Source organism: Sphaerodactylus townsendi, linkage group LG03, assembly GCF_021028975.2.
Source record: "Sphaerodactylus townsendi isolate TG3544 linkage group LG03, MPM_Stown_v2.3, whole genome shotgun sequence".
Classification (NCBI taxonomy): domain Eukaryota; kingdom Metazoa; phylum Chordata; class Lepidosauria; order Squamata; family Sphaerodactylidae; genus Sphaerodactylus; species Sphaerodactylus townsendi.
This window is the reverse complement of record NC_059427.1, coordinates 23,865,370-23,891,461: the sequence shown is the minus strand read 5'-3', so window position 1 is coordinate 23,891,461 and position 26,092 is coordinate 23,865,370. Positions and strand designations below refer to the sequence as shown.

Genomic DNA, 26,092 nt, shown 5'->3' with positions numbered 1-26,092 from the left:
AATCAATTAATCAATCAATCAATCAATTAATTAAACTTATAGTTAAACATCCATCCATTCATCCAGGCTTCAGGTCATGAGTCACCAGCTGCCTACATTGCAAGTCTCCACACCCGCAGGAGAACTTGCCTTCCTGATCGTCTCCCATCCACAGGATCACCCTCCTTTTCTGTGCTTCCAGCCGCCTCCTCCCCTGTCCGCTTTGAGCCGCACGCTTGCTGCCTGGTGGAGAAACAGAGGGAGATTCAGGACCTAAGAGCCTATTTGAGAACTCAGGGGCAGTTTGACTTCAGCCTATTGGGTTCTCCTTCCCAGGACCCTTGGGTGCTCTCTGGAAGGAAGAGCACACAACGAGCCCTGTAGGCAACACACCAAAATACATTAATTATTCATTGATCAGTTACTACTGATCTTCACACTTCCTCCATAATGTCCTTTAGTCTCCTGTTCAGAATTTTATCTTCAGTCCTCACAGCACAGTTTAAGTCTTACAGCTCAGTGGGGATGTAAGCCCACCCACACCACGTCCTGTTCTGACCCCCTGGGTACCACTCCACACTGACCCTTCCAAGCTGGAGAGATCATACCCCAGGACCATTTGTGGATCCCTCCTCTTCCCACCTCCTCCTGTTGCTGGACTGTGTGCCCCTGAGCTTGCCATCCTCTGAAGTTAGCAGTGCTCCCATGGTAACAAGGCCTCCTTTGTCAAGCTGGGACTGTGATGTCACAAGAGCCCAGCGGTCACTGCTGCTAAAGGTCATGGAAATCAGCCCCTCCCCATCATCCAGCTGGTCTCACCGCAGCAAAGAGATATGGGGCTACTTCCACCCCTTATGATGGGAGAGGGGGGCTGGGGAAAGAGCCAATGGTTAGCCACTCTTGTGAATTTGGAATCATGTTCCAGTGACTGCCTCCCTTATTGATTTGACCTCCAGTGGCTTTCTCCACAAGCTCTTTATATTAGCAGCCGTATGAACTCTACAGGGTTTTCCCATTCAACTGGAGGTGATGAACATTAAAGCACAAGCAGAATAAATGAACGATGGCTTTCGCTTCAAAGGGAGAAGTCTTCAGCTCAGGCCTGGGGGTGGTGGGGCTGGTTCCAGATGATTGCAGATGAAATCAAGACTGCTTCTGAGAGCCAGCGTGGTGTAGTGGTTAAGAGCAGGTGGACTCTATCTGGAGAATTGTGTTTGATTCCCCACTCCTCCACAAGAGTTGTGGACACTTATTTGGTGAACTGGATTTGTTTCCCCACTCCTACTCATGAAGCCTGCTGAGTGACCTCGGGCGAGTCACAGCTCTCTCTGAACTCTCTCAGTCCCACCTACCTTACAAGGTGTCTTTTGAGGGGAGAAGAAGGGAAAGGACTTTGTAAGCCACTCTTGAGATTCCTTACAGGACAGAAAGGCAGGATATAAACCCAAACTCCTCCTTCTTCAGCAATCTTTGAGGCTTAGAGACCAACAGAGATTTTAAACCAATTCAGGGAGGTTTTGAACATTTAAAAGCACAGTTTCTCTGGAGAGAAAATTACATAAGTGCTGCAAAGTTTGCAATGGACAGATGTTGACCTCAACATTGGGCTTTCAAGGCAAGAGAGAAGCAGGACTGGTTTGGTATTGCCTTCCTCTGAGGAGCCTTCTTTTGGTTGTCTCCCATCCAGTGGCGAGATTCAAATAATTTAACAACCGATTGTTTACAAGCACCATTTTAACAACTGGTTCTGTCAAAGTGGTGCGAACCTGCTGAATCCCACTACTGCTCCTATCCCAATACTGACCCTGCTTTGTTTCCAGGATGGGATCAGGCTACTCTATGCTGCCTTAATGGTAGATCTTGCCTCGGACAGTTTACTGTTTACATTGTTTTGTAATTTTGTAATCCTAGTCCTGTTATATTCTTCACTGGATGGCTTGTGTCTGATATGTTTGTTTTGTTATTCAGCAAGAACTATAAATAAGGTAAGTAAAGAATAAAGTAGCAAGGTGATCCCATTAATACATCCCACAGTCACAAAGTCAGAACCAAAAATTTGCATTGAAAATATTGTCAGTTTCTTTCTGAAAGCAAGTTCAAACTTTGGCACAGAGTTCTGATTCCAAATGTTATGAGTACCCTGAGTAATATCTGCAACAGGAAGACAGAGAAAAGTGAAGTGCGTGAGTGTAGGGTGCTGACGTTTGTTGGCTGTCTCTACTTGTCAAACAAGACAGCTGCTCATTGTTTCAAAAACGGCATTCGGGATTAAGCCAGGATAGCATGTTTTTGCCAATTTCTCCTTCCTGCGGCATAACTCACACTCCTAGTGGTCTCGGTTCCCCCAGGAGCAGCATTTGGGGCTGCAATGGGAGGAAAAGGAGGAGACGTTCCACTCTGCCGATGGAAATCTCTTTTTAATGGAACAAGAGAGTAACAAAAAGTAAGACGAGAGGGTTTGAATTGTTCGAAGAAAAGACTGGAATGAACAACAGAGCATGAAATGACACCTGTGTTGTTAGTTTATTTTTCGGTGCGTCAAACTCGGTTGTGGGTTTCATTCTTAGATGCAAATATTGGATCTTACTTTACTGTTGATTTTAATATTGACTATGTTAACAGTCTTTTTTTTTAAAAAGGCTAATATGTTCAAGGTGCCAGCCTTGTGTTTATTTGTTTGCTGCAACGGACTAATATTGCCACCCCTAACAAAAGTACTGAAAACCCTTCTTTAGCCTCACTTTTTCACTTATCTTCAGGGCTGCCCCGGAGGTAGCTGACCCTGATGAAAAGGCACCAGCGGCTAGAGCTAAAAAAACCCCCACCCTTTGCCATTGGGGGGCGCTGCGGGTATAATTACAGCACGGGCGCTTGACCTCTGCTTCACCCATAGAATTTGGCCACTTAATAGGAACATTTGCAATGGACTCGGCCAGGAGACCTGAAATAATATCCTTGTCCCCTCCCCACCATTTTCTACCGTCGTTTTCTAATCTGTGGGCCGAGCTATTTTTTGCTAAGGGGGGAGAGCGCGCGCGAGGCGCTCTCACACACCCCTCTGCGCGCCCCCGTAATAGTTTAGCCTAAAAGTACATTCTCGTCCCCTCCGTTCCTGAAAATGGTTCGCGCCGGTTCTCCTCCCCTGCCCCCACATCGTTCGTCATCGCCTTGGCTCCCTTTCCTTTTTTTCTATCTCGACGGCGGAAGTGACGCCATGGAGGAGGCCACGGCTTCCGGTGCGCAGGCCACAGTGGCCCGGCTAGAGATGGAGGAGTCCGGGGGGAGCTGATTCTTCTCCTCGCTTCTCCTGCAGCGCGCGGTTGGAGTCCCTTTCGTCGCCGGGTCGTGGGCGGCTGAGGCCTCCGCGTCGTCCTGGCTGCACCCTGGGTGAGCGCGGAGGAGTGGGGGCCGGCCCTTGTTGACAGGGGAGGGGAGGGAAGAGGTGCCCCCCTTCCTTGCGATTGTGATCGAGAGGCAAGGCGGGCAGAAGGGAGGGAGCGCCTCGGTGTGACCCCAAAGTGTGGGGAAGGAGAGAGGGAAGGGCTGGAGTCCCCTCTCCCCCGCGGTGCAGGAGGCTTCCCGTTACCCCTGAAAACCTGAGACTGCCTGGCAGTCAGACCTTTGATCCGTCGAGGTCTGTGTGGTCTTCTGTGGCTGTCAATATCTTTCCAAGGTCTCAGGTGAAGGTATTTCACATCCCCTGCTACCTGGCGCTTCTAAATGGAGATGTTGGCGATCGAACCTGGGACCCTCTGCGTGCATGTCAGGCATGCTGCTACTGAATCACGACCTCTCCCCTGAACTTATGGGGTCAGGTTCCACCCCACTGTATGTAAATGAGAGTCTGTCTCGCTCTTGGCCAGCTCACTATCCCTTTCAACCTAATGTTGTAAAGGAAACTGAGCTTCTTGGAGGAGAGTAAATGTTGGAGGGGAGGTGGTAGTTTCTCCAGAAGGGAAGAGGATACTGGGGCTGAAGCTGCAGTTTCCTATTCTGTGCTCCTAGTTGAGGCCAGTGGCTCCTTTAAGATCAACAAGGTTTTATTCTTGGTATAAACTTTCATGTGCAATCACATTTTTTTCAGGTTCACTGAAGAAGTGTGCATGGACATGTAAATTTATACTAAACATAAAACTTTGTTGTTCTTAAAGGTGCTGCTGGACCTCAACTAGGACTTTTTTCTGCTGCTTCAGATCAATACAGCTGCCCCACTGAATCTGTGCTCCTTGTTGTACGGGATAGGGCTGTGCCAGCACATGCTGTAGGCACGAGAGTAACTTCTTGTCTCAGAACTTACCTACAAGGTTGATGGGAAGCAAAAGCATATAGTACCAACAGTATGTAAGTTGTCTTACAGGTTATAAAAGCAATAGTTGTAACCTGCTGTGAGGACTGGGCACTGCTTGAGGGATATAGTCTGCGGTTGAACACTCCTGTAAGAGCCACTCAGATTACACAAAATGGTGTGCAGGCGGTTAAGTACAGGGTAGTGACAGAGGATGGCATTAATGCTTAGAAAATTAACAGCTGCCCACAGAGTAGAGTAGAGTGGATGGGGGGGGAGGGGTTGGTCACTATCCTATGTGTGCAGTCAGCAACGGGGAGCACTGAAGACATTCTTGACAGGAAATGTTTGTCCAACCTGATGGCTCCAGTGCAAATTGTTCTGAGCTCTCTGGATAGTCTTCTTCTGTGGCCCCTGTTACTTGCCATTCAGACAGTCTTTGCCAAGCCTGTGAATCAAGCCAAATCTGCAAAAATGTGCTGAGGTCTCACTCGGTGAGTTGGTGGAGACAGCAAAAGCTGTACTGCAGACTTTTCCTTGTTCTCTTTTAAAAGTTTCATGTCACTATCCCTGGCCCAGGATCTCAACCATTTCATCTTCCCTTGCTTTTCTACTTCTTTCTAGCCTCTTTTGTTCCATGCCTGTGCATATTTTTTGCTCAACCTTTCTTTTTCTGTGGTGCATCCTTTGTTCTGTTCTGTGGCTCCGCACATAGTATTTGCGAGCCCTCTTGCTCTCCAGCTCATTTTATTTATTTACATTACACTGTTTTCTTCAACTTCCCAGTCTCTTTTGGCTTCTTTAGCATTTCTGTTCCTCTATCCCCTTTTGGCCTTAAGCCCTTTGAGTTTCTCCAGAGCCCCAACTTACGCATCCTACCCTTTGTCTGATCCACCCTCTTTCTTGAGCCATCAACTTTTCATAGATTAAAAAAAAACATTTCTCACACAACAACTGATTCTTCTTTTCTTCGTTGCCATTCTTTGGCTGCACTGTCTGCCATGTAATCTCTGGACACAATTCAGAATATTGATTGTTAAACTTGTTCCCAGCCATTTGTGTTTTAAAAATATCTAAAGGATCCCTTGCTCCCTTATAAGCCTGTGAACCTGCCTGTCTTTTAATCTGATCTCATTTTGCTGTTCTCATTAGAAGTTTCTTGTGTTGATTTGTATTGATTTTATTGCTGTGAGTTTTTAATAGATGATCTTAAGGCCAATTGATTTCCTAATAGCTTGTGTTTGCTGTTTTAGTACATTTGGAATATAAATGTTTGAAGTAAATAATAATGAACTCCTATTTCAATATATTCCTCTACTTTGGTGTAAAATGCTTGGATTCTGAAATAATGTTCTCTTATTAGGAGATGGAGAGTGTTAAGTTCTACCTACTTGCTCTTCCATTTAATTAACCTTCTTTCTTCCTCCCACATGTTTTCATGTCATGTACTTCCTGTGACAATTGTCTCCACCCAGCCTTCCCATAAGCATTTGTGTTTGCCTTTGAAAAGTGGCGATGAGGAGGACTGTTCCAAAATATATGAAGTGTAAAGCAGAATTCCCTCATCTAAGTCCATTGAAATCAGGGAGCTTAAACTGGAGAACCTATGAACAGTATGCACAGTAATTCTACCTTAAACAAGAGGCTTTAAAACATTAGAATAATTCTGGGGGATGACCTCTAGATTGCACCTGAGATATACAATGGAGGCAGGGTACTATTGCCCCATCTGAGAATGGCCTCATACTTCCAGATCTAGTGAGGTACCTGAGATAACCAAACCAAGGGGGGGGGGGTCGCTGACAGTTGAAGAAAAGAAGAAATGATAAGTATACTGCTGGGTTGAGAATCCTCCCAAATAATGACATGAATACAACACATTTGAGGGAATTCTGCTGGAGCAATTATGGGGTCGATAATCCCAAGGTATTTGGTTTCTGATCCTCATTTCCTAATGCTGGAGAAGGCTAACTGAAGTAATAGCCGGACTTCATACTAATGACAGATGTTTTTGAGTGAACCACGGATCTTGTTATTTTATTTACAAAAGTTATATTCTGACTTACTGCCTAATTGGGGCCACCAAAGCAAAACATAGAACATATACAAAGAAAATGAAAACTAAAAATGAAAAACACGCACACAAAACTAGTTATTAAAACATAGAGTAGGAAGGAGGAATCATTGAGGGAACTCCAGACAAACCCAGAAAATTGTCATCTGCTGACAGTGATGGAAGGAGACAGACAAATATCCCTGGGGAGGGCATTTCTCAATTTCAGTGCCATGTCCAAGAAGGCCCGCTTTTAGGTTACCACCCATTTAACCATAAGCTGGGAGCACTTGAAGCAGAACCTCACAAGATGATCATAGTGGTCAGGTAGGTTTGCATGGGAGTAGGCAATCCTCTTCTCCAAATGAGAAATTAAATGAAGGGAGAGATTGCATAATTATTACTGTGCTGAGAGATCTTTCCATGCTGCATAGTTAAGAATCTCAAAGGGAGAAGTAATTCAGCAGTTTTAGTGAGGTGCTTAAAACCTCCACGGCATATGAGTCTGAAGATGCTGGTGTCTCAATCGTGGGGTAGGAAACTGGGTCATACTTGGCCATGCACACTGGGATGAGAGAAATACAATGGCATTTGACCTGCATAGAAGAATTCTTGCCCTCTCATTAATTGGGTAGTTGTATTGTGTTCAACATAAAATGTTACAGGTCCAAACATGGAATGTAAAGCGAATAAATAACAGTGGATCTAATTTTATTTATACGCAGCACGGGAATTTTTATCCTGTCTTGCTGCTTATCTGAGCACTTGTGGCTAATAATTTTTTTGTTTTTTAAGTCATGGCATTTTATCAATCTGCCAAAAGCAGTAATTTAAAAAAAAAGTGCAATACAGCAATTTTTTGAAGTTTTGGTGTTTTTAAAAAAATTATATTCTGGGATGACAATTGCCAGACATGTGTTTGGATGTACAATTCCCCTGAGTCACTGTGATGGTTAAACTTATTGCACATCTTAGCAAAATTTATTTGGAAATCCCTGAATGTTCCATGCCCTTTTGATCATACTCGTTCATCTGCATGATCTACAGCTGCGGTTCTCAACCTGTGGGTCGCGACTCCTTTGGGGGTTGAACGACCCTTTCACAGGGGTCACCTAAGACTCTCTGCATCAGTGTTCTCCATCTGTAAAATGGATAAATGTTAGGGTTGGGAGTCACTACAATATGAGGAACTGTATTAAAGGGTTGAGAACCACTTTATTAGGAAGGTTGAGAACCACTGATCTACAGCCTGTGTATTTCACTAGTTGTGTATTGTATACTTGCTTATCTATATCCTGAGGATCTCATTAGTTATTCCTTAATAGTTGTGGTACTTTGTAAATAAGCATTTTTGTCATATGTATAAGAAAAATTCTTTATAACAAAAATCACTTTGAAAATTAAGTGCTGGCATTATTAAAAAATTTTTTTTGCTAAAGTCGGGTCTTGTCTTTAATCTGAGCTAAGTCCCTTCTGCATAAAGTCTCCTAATGATTGGTTCAAGAAGGCCTAAATCTATTAGATGTATTTGATTCCTTTTGAGAAAAGCAGACTATAAATGCTGTACCACAAATTTGTATGCTCCTTTATAACATTAGTGATTTTCTAGCCTTGTTGGTAAAAAGATAGAGGCTGCTGCTGGCTGAAGCCGTGACTTGCTATATGTTCTTGGTGAACAACATATATAATGCATCATCTGAAGCAGTCACTGAGTAATGAGATTTAAAATTTTTAAATGTCTTTGTGCTTTGAAATCTTTATGGAGGTGAAAGAGAAAGGTGGTTAACTTTCATACTTTCTGTCTTCCGAGTTCTTGATTTGTACGCAAGTGATCGTTTTATGATTTGTCTGCCTTTCAGCCTCTCTTCTAAATTGGATTAAACTTGAATATCCTTTTCAGCTTTGCTTGAACTGTTGTCTTTTCAGCTTGTTTTGCTTCCTGTTTCTGAGACGGGTGAAAGTGCCTCTCACGAAGGTCATGAGAACTTGAGTTGCATACTTTGAAGGTATGAGATGTCACAGTTACTGCACAGTGTTTATTTAGTGTCGTTAGTAACACAGCCACAGTTCTGGCCAAGAAAGATTACTTTCTTGGTAAGATGAAGTGGGAAAGTTGATTAGATGGTAAACTGGCAGTAGAAGATGCAGGAAAAATAAAACTAGGATGCTACAGGGGGACTTTTCAGTAAATTTTGGAGGAGGAAAGGGCATCAGTGGGTGGTATTTCTTTGCTTTATTCGTAGTCTAACTTTCTCATTGAGACTCAGGGCAGATTGTACACTATAAGTCAGTCAGCAGGACATGTCATCTGGTCAACTGTAATGTAGTGGGACTAAGCAGGGATGTTGATGGCTGTCCGGCTGGTCCGTTGTGGTGTTGGGAGGATGACCTGGCATGGATGGGGTTGCATTCCCTCCTATCTAGGGCAGATTGTGCTTCCATTCCAGAGTTAGTTGGCTGACACACCAACTGCCAACACAGATTGGGGGGCTCCTGCCCTGATGCTGTTTCTATTGGGTGATTGAACTCTGTTTTTTTCTTATCCTCAAAAGTAAAAAATTGGCCTTCATCTAACACACATTTGGTGAGCTGTTCATTAAATTACTAACTCTATGTGGGGCTGTCTCTGTGGATTGTTCAGACAAATCTTTAACCCTTAAAGCCGCCATTGGCAACCTGGTAGAATACCAGCTTCCTTTTTATATCTTAGAGGAGGAAGCTCCCTAGACAGGGGTCCCTCCCTTGGGTGACCACTGTGAGACTTACCAAGACTAGAAAATTCTAAGTAGTGGCATAATCATTATGATTATTTTCAGAGGCCCTCCTCTGGGTACCTCTATCTGAGGCTATTCCTTTTTCCACCAAAAGATCTAAATACAGTTGTAAATTCATCTGCCACTTCTTCCTGGACCTAATTTATAGTAGACTACTCTTCTAGTCTAGTTGTAGTTCAAGGTGTTCTAGTGCCCGCCTTGTTCTGTTCCCCCACCCCCCATGAACTAATTTATTTATTTTTAAAATTGTCCTTACCACTTTGTAGGAAATTGAGGATTAGACCAGGGACTGCATACAAAGTTGCAGAACGTTCCTAAGATGGGAGGTATCCCCAGCCCAGAATTTTCTAGGCACAAGGCCTTGGGCATCGCGTCCACATGCCTTCTTAGTTGCTGACCAGCGATTACATCCCTGGCTCAGCAAGTGCAAAGCTCACCCCCTATTCCACTGCTCTGACCCCTTTAAGGAGCTTAAGGCTCTTACCTGCTAGCCCATAGCTCAGCCCCTTCTGTAGTGCCAGGGCGGAAGGGTCTGAGTTGTGCCCTCCTTTTGGATGCCCTGCCACAGTCACTGGACAGGCGGCCTTGCAGGCTAGGGGTCCTGCTGCTGCATCTGGGTAGGACAGAGGGGCGGGAAATGCAGATTGCGCACTATGATGAAGTCCCCTCACTCAGCCAATATAGGGTGCGCAGTGGCTCATTGCAATATTCAGCAACAGTAGAAGCAGGGCAAGGGCATCTCTGCTCTCTTTCTTCCCCCTCCCCGAGCTGCTCCATGGCAGAGCTGCCCTGACTTCCCTGCTGCATCGCCCTGCCTCCGCCACTGCTGCCACCCATTCCAGGCCAGAATGAGATGCATCCAAATCCAGAGTTGTTGCCGATCGCAGGTAAGCGGTGGCTTGGCAGGGCTCCCTCCATTTGTTCAAAGGGAGCGGAAAGTTGCAGTTGCAGGGAACATGAGAACAGAGAGAACCTCCATGGACTGACCAGAGTGCCGGGGTTGTAAGGTTGGCCTGAAGGTGAAACTTACACCCCTACTGGTAGGTTGGCAAAGCATGGCTAAGGTCTCTCTTTTGGGGAGGGGAATCTCTTCTAATGCCTGTCAAGCTTGGCCCTGAATTGGGATGCCGATAGAGATAGGAGAGGCAACATTCGGGAATGTCTTCACCTGTGGAAATACTTTGCTTTTAATTCCGCTGTACCACGACTTAGATCTTTTGGAGGTAAAGGGTATAGAGAAGAGTAGAGTCCCAAGAAAAGGGCCTTCGCAGAGGTAGCCCCAAAGTTAAGGAAGACAAGAAATTATGAGTACACACCGCTGAGCTCCTTGGAGGAATGCTGGGGTGAAATGTGATAGAGCTGCAAAAACAACAGTGATTTGAGATGTTGCACCCCCCTGCCTGGAATTTCTGTCGCCTTTTCATCAGAAGAGGGTTTTTTATAGCTCTCTTCCCACTTACCTCCTGTGGGGTAAGGTATGGACTTTTGACTAAAATGAACGATTTTCCTGTAGTGAAGTAAGATTTGTAGCTGAACAGAACATGAGGCCTTAAACAGTTTAGGCAGCAGGAATAACGTGCTGCTCTTGGCCTCTTTAATAAAAGCGACTTCCAGGCTTCCATGTGTATGAGCATCGCTGTTTAATGTTATGAATTGGGAGGGGGGCCCTCTAAATAAAAACTGCTTTGCTGCCGATGTGCATGTACACTGGGCAGGCATGAAAATAAACCTGTTCTTTTGTTTTCATTCCCTTTACGCCCCCCCCCCCCCCCCGATTTAGGAATTAGAAAAGTCAGATGAAGTCAAGAGAGTGGTAAAGTGTGGTGGAGGAAAACAGACATTGCTGTCCTGCTTTGCACTTTGGCAGAGCACTAAGATGTCCGTGGACATGAACAGCCAGGGCTCCGACAGCAATGAAGAGGACTACGACCCAAACTGCGAGGAGGAGGAAGAAGATGAAGATCCCGGGGACATTGAGGATTATTACGTGGGGGTGGCAAACGATGTGGAGCAGCAGGGGGCCGATGCCTTTGATCCCGAGGAATATCTGTTCACTTGCTTGACTTACAAGGAGTCTGAGAGCACCCTGAACGAGCACATGGTCAGCCTGGCCTCTGCGTTAAAGGTGAGCAGCCCTGCGGCACTGGGCAAAGCGGCCAGTTCCAGCGAGACACAGGTTGCATTGCTGAGTCTGTCTTCGGAGCTGTAAGTGGCAGATGTTCACAAGGGCTTTGGATTTAGAGTTGGCTGAGCTCCCTAGTGTACACCTCCGCATTTTGTTATTTACGGATTTAATTCGTTCATTTATACCCCGCATTTCTGCCCAAACGGGACCTGAAGTGGCTTGCAACATTCTCCTCCACTTTCACCTCACAACAACCCTGTGAGGTAGGTTACTCTGAAAGAGTGTGACTGGCACAAGCTCACCCAGAGATCTTCCACAGCATGCATGGGGATTTGAACCTGGGTCTTCCAGATACTAGTCTGGTATTCTTAACCATTACACCAGACTGGCTTTTGGGGGTGGGGGTGGGGGTCACAGGAGGCGGAGCATACCTTTTTCATAGAGCTCTTCTTTTGGTTGTAAAAAATTCTTCAATATCCATAGGTAAGCATAGGTTGTTCTTAGCTTGTTCGTTCCTTTGCTTGCTTTCCCATATGGATTCGGCTTACAAATGTCAGAGGCTGCAACTGTACGCATAACTCTCGTAGAAAGTCAAATGAAAATGTTGGGCGTGACTTCCTTGGCTTAGATTAGTACCTGTTCTTCCTCATAGCTTTCAGTTCCTTCTCGGGGATTTTCATTTCTAACCTCCCTTTCCTGTAAGTTCCCTTCCTTTGCTTCTTACCGTCTTAGGCCTTGTCAAAGTCTTACCGGAGGGCCATATAAAATGTGGTATTGCAATCGGAATAAATTATGGTGCTTGTAAACGTGCAGTATGGGCATGGCGGAGTGTGGTTCATTTGGCCAGTGAGCAGAGGTCATAGAACTTGTGTTTTTGCAGGTGCCCTCTCACTCACACAGGTACCTCTTCCAGAAACCCATGTTTATGCTTCCTCAGCAGAGCAAATTAAAGCAGCCACTGGGAATGGCAGTCCTCTGTGTTTTCCATGCTCTCCTGGGGAATCTTTCTCAGCAAACTCCCACCTCTGTCACACTTCACGAAGAATGAGCTGTGGGGAGAGGGACGGGACACAGTCAAGGCAGAATGTGGCCTTATAATAAGGTCATTTAGGAAATGGCAGGAGGACGGATACCTTATGGTCCTGGTGTCACCCCGCTGCTAACATAGTTGTTGCGTTGGTCCCAAAAATTTAATCCCAAATAACATGGTGAAGTTTTCTGCTCTGCCTTCTTGTGCCGAGGGGGTTCTAGCTTCTGGAACTGAGTGTTCTATTGGATCTTTGAGCACTTCTCTGTAAATTAAAAGGGTTTGTAATTTTTCGTATGCGATACATAGCTTGCTGTTCCAGTGCTGGGATTCTCCCCACCATCACCAGCTCTGGAAATCGTCAGCAGAAGGAAGTCCGAGATACACTTTGCAAATAACTGGATCTATTTTAGCGTACAAAGCGAGTCCTCAGGGACATGTAACAAAAGTTTCAGTTTGACAATTGGAGATTATGCCGTTTTTTGAGGAGGAATAATCATAGATTTCAGGAGAAGTGGATCTGAGCTCCTGAAACCCTATCATTACCAAGACAAATGGTTTGCTTAGAGATAGGTGCTCTTGCTTCCTGCTGTACCAATGACTAATTCTCTCCAAGAGGGAAACGCTTAATTTCTGTGCCAAATGAACTGAAGAAAGCAGTGATCTCCTTTGTTTCATACTGCTTGGGCAGTAGACTTCACCAAGAAGCCTGTGAGATCCCGTTGCTCTATTAAGGAGAAATTAAGGGCTCGGAGGAGAGGTTCGTTCTTCTGGCGCCTGCTGTGAACCAGCTGGCATACCGGTGACATATAGTAGTGACCTTCCATGAGCTTGGAGCCAGTTAAATCTATTATAGCTAAGGATGTAATGCTACAGAGCAGGTTTCGGTTGCCCTCCTCTGAGGCTTTTAACTCCAACTTGAAACTTGACTAAATGGCCACCGAGCAAAACTCCACATGTCGCATTAAAAACTCTGACCTTTGACCTGGATAAATTCTGGGAAGCTTATCAAGGAATGTGCATTCCCATTCTCTGCGTGCACCGTTACTGTCTGGTGGTCTCAGAAATGACAGTGAAAACCCTAAGTCCGTGGTGGCGAACCTTTGGTACTCCAGATGTTATGGACTACAATTCCCATCAGCTCCCGCCAATTGGCCATGCTGGCAGGGGCTGATGGTAGAATTATGAAATCCACTAACATCTGGAGTATAATAAGAGTATACCTACTTAAGTGCTGTCTTCATAAATCCACGGGTATGTTCCCTCATAAAGGTCATCACTTCCTTCTGCCATCCTCATCTTCCTCATTCGTTTTCCTACTTTTTTTCCCATGCCTTGCCTCTTACCTCTTTTGGTTTGCCAGACACCCATCTTGGGACTTGGCAAAAAACGTTCTTCTCAAAGGTAGTTTCAGCAAGCTCTGATCGTCCCCATTCTTGCAGGCGGTGAGAATACGTGCCTCAGCAGAAAACAGAATAATACATCTCTGATAAAAAACAACAACAACACTGAACACAATCTGGTGTCAAGAACTAAAGCAATTATTTACCTGGGAAAATGATTTTCCATTGTAATAGCCTTGTAAAGATTTGTGGCGTGGCTGCGCTTGGGGTATTATGTACAGTTGCAGTCATCTCGGCTAAGAAGGATATTGCGAAGCTGGAAAATATTCAGAAAAGAGCAACTCACATAATAAAAGGGCTGAGGTACCTTCTCTGAGAGAAAAGACTGAAGAGTTGAGGCTTTATAGTTCAGAAAAAAAATGGCTAGGGTAGGCATGAGAGGTTTATAACATTATACATGGTATGGAGAGCATGCATGGAAAGCAGAGGGGATTTTCTGACCCCTTGAAATTGGAACTTGGGTGTGGGGCATGCCAACAAATGAGGGTTGAATCACAATCATGGATTATTTATTTATTTTGCTGTGGTATATATATGTGTGTGCATTGAAATGTATCTACAACCAATTTTAAAAATCTATCTCTGAGAGTCCAACAGAGTTTTGTCCATAAATAAAAAGCAAGTCCATAAATAAAAAGTCCAACAGAGTTTTGTCCATAAATAAAAAGCAAGCATTGGTTTGCTGCGACATCAAGTTGTGGGGTGGGAAAAGAAGCCCAGTTTGCCCGGAGACCTGCATTCAGATGTCACAGTGAACTGGAGGCGTGATTCAAGGTTTCCCAACCCTGAATCTTAAATCCCGTAGGGAAAGGAGAGCCCAGCGCGCGAGGCCAGCAACAAATAGTTTTGGCACCTATCATGGAGAAGCTTCTTTTTGTTTGTGACATCTGAAATTCTGGTAATTCTTGCATCATATTTGGAAGGTCGGCCAACATTATCCCCCACGTTGTGATTCTGGGGATGAGACTGAGAGAGCATGGCCAACCAAACCTGCTGAGGGTGAGGCTTGAACTAGGAACTTCCTGGTCTATGGCACACCCTTCGAGCTGTTTTAAAGCGTAGCAGAGCCTTACTTGTTGGCCCCGGTTTTTCATGTAAGTCTAGATGCTTCTTGGTTTAGGTGTCTTGTTCTGTACCACTGAACATAAGTTATTGAATGTGAGTTACAGGCAAACATTTTGTTTTGACCATATTGGAACAGTGGTGAGATGCATTTTGGGTGCTGTTGAGATGTTGTGTGAAGAGGCAGAAATAGCAGAAGCTGTGCATATGGGTACACGTGTCTATTTTAAAAACAAAGATGATACAAACCTGACTTTTTTTAGAGAGAGAAGCTTGGGAAGCGAAGGTGGGCCCAGCCTCTTCTCTTGGCTGTGAAGGCCTTTGTGTCATTGCATTCTTCTCATAATTACATACATGGGTGCCACGACAGGGCTTGCAATCAAAGCACTTCTCTCCCGCCCTTTTTTTCCTGCCCACGAGTGCTCTAGGGAAAGTTTATCCTTCTTCCCTTAAAATATTTCAGTGGCCTTTTGAAGAGAGGGACGTTTGCAGCAGCCAAGTAATGCGGGCATTCTTACAGCTGATGCAACAATTGGGGCTGTTATGCTACGTTTGTTTTTGCAAATGTGTGCATGGGTTATTTTATCTTGTGGAAAAGATGACCGCTGGAATCCAGTGAAAGGTCACGGAAGCTTTGTGAGTGATTTTTCAGGGCTAGCAGTAGGTGCTAGGGGATATTAAAATAGCAACTAAGAAATAAAGTGGCGGGAGGGACACCGTGCAAGTGCGATAGTGTAAAACGTTGGTTATGTAGTGTAATTATCTGGTACAGGCAACGTGACATTTCCTGGTCACTCCTAGAAGCTTTGTGGTCAAGAGCTCACTAAACAGCAACGTATTTCGAAAGCATTCCTACATTTGTGAATTGGGCTGTGAGTGGCACGCGTAGAGGGAATGCTGTCCTGTTGGAGTCTCTTGCTTGATTTCTTGGGGCAGTATAGTCCCTAAAGGAGCCGTGTGGCGTAGTGGTTAAGTGCTTGCACTGCCACTCACACAGTCAGGAGTTCGAGCCCCCTGTGGGTCAGATATCCTGGCAGCTGACTCATGGTCAACTCAGCCATCCATTCATTCTTTGGTCGGTAAATGAGAACCTAGCGCACAGCTAGGGGGTAAAGAATAGCCGGGGAAAGCAATGGCAAACTACCCCACAAAAACTGCTTGCCTATGAAATCACTGCTCGCAGTGGTACCCCAGGGTCAGACACGACTGAAGGGGAAACTTTATCTTTACAGTCCCTAAATTCTCTGCTGCAGCTTCTGATCTGTTTGCATTACTTCTGGTGTTTTTCCTCTAATCTGCTTTAAAACAGTGCAAGAAACCCACTAAGGCAGAAGGTAAGTCTGGGGCTGACTCATGATAGAGCCCCTGAAGCTTCCAACTCAGGAGCCGTAGGGAATCCAGTACTTTATGGCTTAAATGTAGTTCTCAGAATAAGCCTAGTTTTCTCCTTGTGCCATTCTCCATGAAGTTCCTACCACTGCGAAATATGGCCTGTGTGGCTGGGACAACCAGTCTAGTTTGCTGCTCTCTAATAAGATAAATAAGGAAGTGAATTACTTTGGTTTTAAAATGGTCCGCAAGAAATGATAATCACTTCTCCCTCCGCTTCCTCGCCTTGAAAATAGACTTTTTCTTTGCATGGCGGTTTTTTTAATTTTCTTTCTTTCTTTATTAGATTTCGTAGACCGCCTCACCCCCAAAGGGCTCTAGGCGGTTCCCAATACAATAAAAACCAATAAATTACTTTAAAACATCTAAAAACATTTAAAGTTCAATATGCAGCATCAATTCCAATAATAACAGACTAACCATATTGGTGGCGCCCTGTCTTAAGGCCGGCCTTAAGGCTGGGAGGGGCTGGCAGCGCCCAAAGATGAAACCAACGGGGGCACTGCCAGAGATGACAAAACCATGGCAGGGCCTCACAAGGGGGCAGTTTGATGTTGCACGTCCTGATGTTTAGAGTTTGATGTTGCACGTCCTGATGTGTACTCAGACGTGAATTCGTGTTTGTGTAGGCAGAGGCCACCGTGTATTCTTCAAGTGGTGGGGCAGGTAATTGTGAGTGGTTCCACCCCTTGAGAAGGTCATTTTTGCAGCTGGCTTTGACTCGTCAACCTGGAGCTCTGAAAAACAGAGGTAGATCCCTTGGACCTCAAATCTGTCCGTCCCTGCTTAAAGGGTGTGGGTGGACACCTTCAGAAAACATAGGACCTCCTCCTGTTGGATTTCACATTAATGGAAGCATTATGTGTAGATGGGCACACAAGGCATACTGGTATACGGAATTTCAATTTTGCATTAGGAGGGATTGTGTTGAATGTTCCTTGCAGGGCAGCTGGCTGTTTAATCATGTAAGGTGCTAAGCCTGGTAAACCTGTTTTCATTTTTATCCCACCCTTCCCCCAAAGGAGCTCAAGGCAGCACACATAATCTCTCCCCATTTTACCCACAGAACAGCCCTGTGAGTGCGAGGTTACTGGACTAAAGTGGCCCAGGAGTTTCATGGTGGTTTGAACCTGGGCCACCCCAGGACTTATGTGATATTCTAAACTGTGACAGCACTCTCTCTCTCTCTTTCTCAGTGTGACTTTGATGAAAAACACTGGATTAATGGTTACAAGGCAACAGGGTCTGAGGGAATCGATAGAAAAACTACTGTAGTTTAGAACATGGTTGGCCAACTCCTGCATTCTGAGGGATGCAGAACTACTTGATTCTCTTGCAAATGGTCTGTAATGAAATTGCTATCTTCTAGCAGTAAGGAGTCTGCAACCTGTGGCTCTCCAGATGTTCATGGACTGCAATTGGCCATGCTGGCAGGGGCTGATGGGAATTGTAGTCCATGAACATCTAGAGAGCCACAGGTTGCAGACCCCTGTTAAGGGGTTTACTAATATTGAGCACGTGTGCTTAAGTGGCATAAGGTCATCTCTGGGAGGAGATATGCAAAGAGCTGGTGAGGATGGATATAAAAATCTGCCTTGAGCCTCAGTGAGACAGACAGACTATAGAAATGGAGTACAAAGTAAAAAAAAGAAGGACCAACGGGCTTCTCGGGAGTTCTGCTTGAGAAATAGTTTGGCAGTGGATCTGTGTAATCTACATTTGTATGCCTTTCGCTTATTAGGAAAGCGCTTGATTTAAAAAATAGGTGAGCCCATTGTGGGCTGACTGTAGTTGCCTCAGGAGCCAGGCACCGCTACCCCCGGGATGTCTTATTTTATTTATTTATTATTTCGATTTTTATACCGCCCTGTCCCCGAGGATCTTGAATCTAGACCGGCCTTGACCAGCAGTTGCGTAGGAGGTTAAGAGCTCATGTATCTAATCTGGAGGAACCGGGTTTGATTCCTAGCTCTGCCACTTGAGCTGTGGAGGCTTATCTGGGGAATTCAGATTAGCCTGTACACTCCCACACACGCCAGCTGGGTGACCTTGGGCTAGTCACAGCTTCTTGGAGCTCTCTCAGCCCCACCTAGCTCACAGGGTGTTTGTTGTGAGGGGGGAAGGGCAAGGAGATTGTCAGCCCCTTTGAGTCTCCTGCAGGAGAGAAAGGAGGGATATAAATCCAAACTCTTCTCTTCTTTGGCTCTGGGAGCCAACCCAAAAACTGAGGTGCCAGACTCTTTTTTTTCAGCCCTCAGGATTTTTTTTAATTACGATGATCGCTACGACAAAACCTACTACCGTATATACTCGTGTATAAGTCGACCCACATATAAGTCAAGGCACCTAATTTTACCACAAAAAAACTGGGAAAACTTATTGACTCGCGTATAAGTCGAGGGTGGAGAAATGCAGCAGCTACTAATAAATTTCAAAAATAAAAATAGATAACAATAAAATGACATTAATTGAGGCTTCAGTAGGTTAAATGTTTTTGAATATTTATTTCAAAGAAAAACTAGCTCTGTGAGTGGAAAAGAGGGTCAACAAAAACAATATGGTCTCAACAATAACTTTAAAAGTACAAAAAATGTAGCCCCATCTACTATTAGCTCCCATTGGAAACAATGGGGGATGGGGCACCCACTTTGGGGATCCATAACTTTGGACCCCCTAAACCAAACATCACCAAACCTGGCTGGTATCAGCAAGAGATTATCCTGATGATACCACCCAGGTTTGGTGAAGTTTGGTTCAAGGCGTCCAAAGTTATGGACCCTCAAAATGTAGCCCCATCTACTATTAGCTCCCATTGGAAACAATGGGGGATGGGGGACCCCCTGAACCAAACGTTACCAAACTTGGCTGGTATCATCAGGAGTGTCACCTGATAATATCCTGAAATGTTGGTGCTGCCAGCCTAAAAACTGCGCCCCCTGGAGGCTGACAAAGTAAAAACCCTAAAAAATTTAAATACAGCTGACGTGTTTAAGTCGAGGGGGGCTTTTTCAGCACAAAAATGTGCTGAAAAGCTCGACTTATACACGAGTATATACGGTAAGTATATCAAAGTTTCTCATTTTATTTAGGCTATCAGGTAACAAAAGCATTGTAGAATATAAATAAGTATGGCCATCATCCTACTGAAACCATTTCTGGAACTACTAGGTGCTGCCATGAAATTTGGAGGCACTGTGGTAACTTTCCACCTGGGGTTTATCAAGCCCTGGTCTAAACAGTTGTTGTTCCCCGGAGATTTGAAAGGGATCTGTCCTATTTAAAAGAAATCTCCGACTTGGCTTGCTGTATCGGCTTACATAAGTGTAAAATTAAATGTCTCGTGTGGTGAAGAATTAGAATGTCTCCAGTCTGATCTGGCAAGTCTGAAAGTAATATCGCTAGGAAGACCTAAGTCTTCTTATGGGGAATTCTTTCATTATGCAATCAAGTGTGGCTATCTGAGGAACAGTCATTTTGATGCTACTTCCTGCCACTCACTTGATTTGGGGAAATGACCCACAGACATGCAGAAGCCATTTGAAATTACTTTTCCCCCCTAATCTTATGAATCACGTAGAGTGCTGCATCTGTGGATTGACCAGAAGCGAAAAAATCTTGTCCCTGCCACTGCTGATCTTTGCAAGGTACATGTGGTGGGGGTGGCAGAGCATCACAAAATTGCGAAACAATTAGTCAGCGTATCTGGGAGTTTATCTTACTAGCTCCACAGCTGACCTAGAAAGTGAGTAATGAAGGCTGTGAGACAGAGCTGCAGCTCCGCAGGGTTCCTGTTAATCATCCGTACGGAGGGCCAAATTGACCCAAGGAGAAGGAGAATAAAATCACGTTCCATCTTCTACAAGTCCAGACTCCACTTATTTTTCAATTTTAATGTGTAGTATTTTACAAACCCACCCAATTTTTTTTTGTTTTTTGTTTTGTAAATTACAGTATGTTCTCTGATAGTGGAAAGGTCCTTTTTATTCCATTTGCGTTGAATGGGAAATGGAAATAGGTATCTATGTATCTAATTCTGAAGTGTGCCTCCTGCCTGTGGATACCTGCATCTGCAAATAGGAGCATACTCAACAGATTTTTCTGCAAATTTAGGGGGCACCATAGATTTGCAGGAAAAAAATTAAACTTCAAAAAGGGAGGTTAAGTCCCCCCAAAAAACTAAAGTTGGAGGCTGCCAGCAGTCCCTCTCTAGTCTGAAGACAGCTTCTCCAACCTGGAGACAGCTGCTCCAGACCGATTGGGACCCTGACAGCCACCTAGAGATCGAGAAAGAGTAGTGTGGGGGTCTGAAGTGGGCTCACCTGCCAAGATCAGGACTGGGGGGCAGCCTCTGTGGACTCAGCAGTGACTGGTTGGTGGTGGATGGGATTCCCCCTCTGGGTTTCATGGGCCCCCACTTGTATAGACTAAAACTGACAAAAATATAGCTTCTTAATGTTTTTATCTTCGCCTTCATGTGTTTTCTGGAGTTCTGTTCTATATACTGCTAAAGGGAAAGGCTATTCGTCATAATAAATTAAGTCTCCAAAGTTTTTATTTTGCTGTCTCACTTTGGGGATTATTTAGTCCTGATACTAGAATGCTAAAATACACTTTTATTCAGGCAAAGGTAAAATAGGAAAAGCCATTCTGTGGATTATGAAGTTCAAACTGAATTGTCTAACATTGGCCTGCAAGTTTTCTTGATGGATATGTTGTGAGTTCTGTGACAAGCATGATCTGTGTGAGAAAAAGAAGCAGAGAGGAACGTGATAACTTTCAATGTGTTAGGAATGAACTTGGGACTTCTGTTTTTCATGCATCTTCTTTTTGAACACACGGTATTTGCTTGCCACTGTCACTTTTTAAAATGTCTTTGTAACCTTGAATGGTAATTCTTCTTTTAATGGAAGGGTAGAAGTTAAGAGTTTGCACTATGAACCAATCAATACCTTCTTGCTCCGTGTCTCAACCCCGAATTCACTCCTAAATTCATCTTTCTGGGCCTCTTAATTCTGTGATTTGTTCCTGAGGAGGTAAACTTCCACCTCCCTTTCCCTCACAAGGCATGCATGATGTTAAAAGTGGAGATAAATCGAGGATATCTGTCTGGAGTTGCTTCTTGCATACATTTCTGAAGTAATGTATGCAAAGTGCATTAGGAATTTTGCAAAATTATTATATAATACTAGCAGCCTCATCCTGTATTTGTTTTCGTAGAAGGAAAATCCTACTGGATTGAGTCTAAAACTCTCCAGAATTTTTCTCTCCCCCACCCCCTTTTCATCTGCAGCTCCTTATCTCTTGCCCCCAAAAGTTGAGTGACTCTTGCAAGGCTTGAGATTCAGGGGGCTGCAGGTGTAGAGGGGGGAATTGAAAACTTAGGTGGTCCGAGGCAAACTTCTTCCTTTGTATCTGCAATTTGACCATAATAATGCTGACATGCCTCAAAAAGTCTAATTGAAATATACTTGAAGTGCTTAAAATGCACACCACAAAATGCTTATTTATGGGACTTGCAAAAATGCTTTTGCAAAAATAAATTTATGCAAGAAAGAAGTTAACACGGTTGTGTGTCTGCTAGCCTCTCATCGTTTTTCAGCCTCGCTGGCCTCCCTTGTTACAGAGATTTCAGCTGGGGATGGTAACGCTGGGATTAAAGCTAATGTACACAGATTATATATGAGGAACAGGTTGTCCTGAGGTTTAACCAGAGATCCTCTTTCAGTCCCCAGTCTAATTTAGCACACCATGAATAAAGCACCTGACCTCTGCTTTCTAGGGCTTGTGCTTCTCTATCCTGAACTGTACTTTTTCTTCACGGTGAGCATCTGCATACGTGTGTCCAGACCAGTGCGGAATATTAATGGTGTAGAAATAATGGTCATGTTTATGACCACATTCTCCCCTATGACACCTCACCTTCAGATTCTCAAACTTATAGGTTTGAACGAGAGGATTTGCAAGGGTGTTGACAGGTGTTTGAACTTTGCCAGTGACTTGATTCCTCCAGAAGACTGGCTTACTCTTAGGATTAAGTGTCTACTTTCTCTGAGAGCCCAAGTAAGCAGTAGCTGAAAGAACTGTGGTTCCATTCTTATCCTTTGGGGCAGCTAGGTGTGCCTAGTGCCTGCATTGGCAGATGATGTGGAAATGATGCAAAAACAGTTCTGTTAGAGTTTAGCTACTAAAAACGATTAGCATCAGATTCAGGGAAGTGTAAATTCGGAAATGGAGAAGATGAGTGTGAAAAATATAGAGAACTGCATATTAGGGCATTGTGATTCCTCTGTTTACCTTTTCCCCCTTTGTGCATGTATAATCTTCCAACTGTGGATAAACTCCCCATGGTTTAATGCAGTGGTTTCCAACCTTTTCAACCCCAGGACCTACCTTTAATCTCCAGGCAGCAGCAGGGACCCAGTGAGCAGCCATCACATGACATGTCATGTTCTAGGAAGAGGAGGAACCAGTCTTTCTGAACCTCCCTGCACTACAACAAAATCCTTTCCACCAATGAGTAACTTTGCCTTACTGTCCTGCTACTCCTCTCAGCATGACTGCAAAGAATCATAGAGTTGGAAGGAGTATACAGGTCATCTGGTGCAACCCCCTGCTCAACTCAGGATTGACCTGAAGGATCCCTGACAAGTATTTGTCCCCAGCCACTGCTTGAAGACTGCCAGAGAGGGGAGCTCACCACCTCCCTAGGCAGCCAATTCCATTGTCGAACTCTTCTTCCTGTAAACATTTTTCCCTAATATCCAGCTGATCTATTTCCATCCATAATTTAAACTCATTATTGCAGTTCCTACCCTCTACTGCCAGCAGGAACAGCTTCCTTCCCTCTTCTGACAGGTTTTAGATACATAAAGAGAGCAATTGTGTCCACCCACCTCCTCTTCTCCAGTCTGAACATTCCTACGTCCCTCAGCCGTTCCTTGTAGAGCCCGGTCTCCTGGTCCCTGATCATCCTCTTTGCTCTCCTCTGAACCTGCTCCATTCTGTCCACATCCTTTTGGAAGTGAGGCCACCAGAACTACACACAGTACTCCAGGTGCAGCCTGACCACTGCTTGTACAGCGGGACTATGACATCTTGCAGTTTGGGGGTTATGCCTCTGTTGATATGCCCCAAGACCACATTCATTTTTTTGGCCACTACATCACACTGGCCACTACATCACACAGACTGCTCATATTCAGGTATAGTCCACCTGTACCCCAAGATCTTGTTGACATACATGGCTACCCAGAGAAGCAGAGACTGTGATCTTCTTGCTCTCTGCTCATGCTACTTACAGCAAATTTTCCTAAAAACTGAAGCTCTGTAGCGGGGCTCTGCAACCTGCGACTCTCCGGATGTTCATGGGAATCCCATCAGCCCCTGCCATATTGGCCATACTGGCAGGGGCTGATGGGATTTGTAGCCCATGAACATCTGGAGAGCCGCAGGTTGCAGAGGCCTGCTCTATAGTGACTTGTGACCAGGAAGTAGGACTCCACAACCCAACTCAGGGTTCCAGCCCATTACAGAATGGAAGCCGCTGATTTACTGCATTTACTTGGGCATATCCCAGATGAAAACAAAGACACCCTTACCTTCTCACAGCATTCCTGATTTATACCAATGCTTTCTCCCTGAGAACCCCCACCCTGCACACTATTACACTGTTGCTGATAGTTCTTTGATCATTAGGGGCGGTATTAATGCATAGTGAGGCAAACTGTGCTAATAAACTAGTTATAACAGGTTCCTTAATATTTGAGGATGTTTGTGCTCACATTAAACTTCCCCTACACTTCCTTAAATGTAGCAATAGAAACAGTGGTTTATAGGAAGAAGAAGACCAGGTCCTGTCTCTGCTAAATGGATCAATTGGAGTGTAGTACTAATTTATTTATTTAAAACATTAATTAGCTGCCTTCTTTATGGAGTTCAAGGTGGCTTACTGTGCCCACAGACATCCTTTTCCATGTAATCCTGCCCTCTTCTTGTGTCAGACACCACGGCATAGCTTAGAATGGTGTGGGTGGGGCAAGCTGCAGAAAGGGCTGGGGTATGTCAGCCCAGCACAACCTGCTTCCTTGGGGCCATGTGGCAGGGGAGAAGACTGGGGTGCGGTGGGGAGCCTCCTGCATTCGTTTTGCCACTTTCGAGTAAAGCATTAATTTGCACATAATTCCTAGGTAAGCTAGCCCAGTGTTGGAAATGGGAGACCACCAGGGAAATGCAAGGATTCTACAGAAAGGCAGGTAAAAGCATGCCCCCTCTGTAATGACGCAGCAAATAGAGCCATCCTCAGACATACTCCTAGGACAGCAGTAGAGTTTAATTGAGAGAGAAGCCTGGAGACACGAAGTCTCTGAACAGAGAACAAAGAACTGCAAGAGAGCAACAACAGGCTCATGATAAAACACCAGGCTTAATAAACATCAGGTGTGCCAGGGGAACAGTCCTACTTTAAGGAACATGCATCACAACCTCTGAATATCTCTTGCCTGGAAAACCCGAAAGGGGCAGTCAGCCTTTTCCACTTCCAGCACCCTGTCAGTTACAGTTCATATGCAACGAATGCTGATATGTGTCATTTCCGAAGGATGGCAGAAAGTGTACTGGTGGAAGACTTCTGGGGCTCAGGTAGCAAATCAGGGTCCCAAACAAAAAAAAGCAAACCTCCTGAGGGCTGTTTGGATTTTCAGGCCACACGTGGCTCTTTATTTTCCAGAGGGTTACTTCTCTTGCTGCAGCTGTTGCAGAGTAAGTGTCAGTTTAAAGGCCTTGGCAGAACCACACACCAGCAAATATCACAGCAAGGAAATTGGCAACCCATGAACATATTAAAAGGCTTGCGGCAGAAAGGGATCCGGCTCTTTTTCCTGCATGTAGTGTTGTGTCCTTTTAAGCCCCCTGTGTGCAACTATGTTGGGATGCCCCACAAGTCTTTCTGCATTTCACCATGCTAGATCTGAACATTTTCCAAATCTGCAAATGAATGTTCCTAAACTTTGCAGCTGGAACCAAGAGGTGGGGGGGAAATATTCTAATTGCCAAGCCCATTGAGTGTATTCAGGCTGAGCTTGTGGCATTTGGGGAATGAATGGTGCAGGGAGGATGAATATATGTATTTGCTAGGCCCGGAGAATGCTTGCGGCAAGGGGTCCCTCAAAGATCTCTGTTTGGGACTACGAAACCTTCATAGAAGTTCTCAAATGGGCAGTTGTTTGTAGTGGGAGGGCAGAGCCTCTACATTACTCCAAACTGGTCACGGTGACATCATCTGAAACAGACTGTGAAGAGCCTCAAAGTGGTCTCTCTGGATGTCCTTCAGGAACAAATGTTCTGCCAGAGTTGAATTAAGCTTTACTTCTCTGCAGAGCTTGTTTTCTTGCAACTGGGGAGACTACATAGCCTTTTTTTCGTACTGCATTCCCCCTTTCTTTAGTGTGTTCCTTCAGTTTTTTCTTTCTCCAGGTAATAAAAAGTGTTTGGAAACTGTGACTTTCTTTACCTGTGGAAATGTACAAAGGATGTAGTACTGAGTGAACCCTTATTGTATTCCAGCTGGGCCTTATGAGAGGAGTGGAGATATCAGATGTTGCGATGAAGGGTCACACAACCCGTCTGGCACCAGATCCCACCCAGACTGATTATAGCTTTCTGCACTTTCTGGCTGACCAATTTCAACTTTTGCGCAAAGAGCTAATTCCAGAGTCTGTACTGTCTTCGCGTTCTGCAGTCAGTGAGATGTGAAACTTCTTTTACCAGTCTAGTGGTGCCCAAAGCACTCAAACCTCTGATTAATCATTGCTTAGTGCTCTTTTGGCTGTAATATCATTTAGATTAATGAAACCTCCAACAGGGCTGTTAAAGTTTTTTGTGCCAAGGAATACAAGTAGAATAGCTGCTGTGCACAGAGCAAAGGGTGGACACTGGTTCAGGTGGCATTCTTGTGAATTCTGGAAGCAGTACTATGTAAGACATCATTTTTAAAAAAT

General features: G+C 44.7%; 1 protein-coding gene across 1 annotated transcript in view; it reads left to right on the top strand.

The window, feature by feature from the left end:
* The first annotated feature begins 3,183 nt into the window (after nucleotides 1-3,183).
* The window catches only part of ARIH2 (ariadne RBR E3 ubiquitin protein ligase 2), a 48,368-nt gene continuing 25,459 nt past the window's right edge, over nucleotides 3,184-26,092 (top strand). Inside the window, exons 1-3 of the mRNA XM_048490033.1 lie at nucleotides 3,184-3,366; nucleotides 8,244-8,323; nucleotides 10,872-11,216. Of these exons, the coding sequence (XP_048345990.1) occupies nucleotides 10,968-11,216 (249 nt within the window). The 5' untranslated portion in view covers nucleotides 3,184-3,366; nucleotides 8,244-8,323; nucleotides 10,872-10,967. The remainder of the gene's footprint in view (nucleotides 3,367-8,243; nucleotides 8,324-10,871; nucleotides 11,217-26,092) is intronic.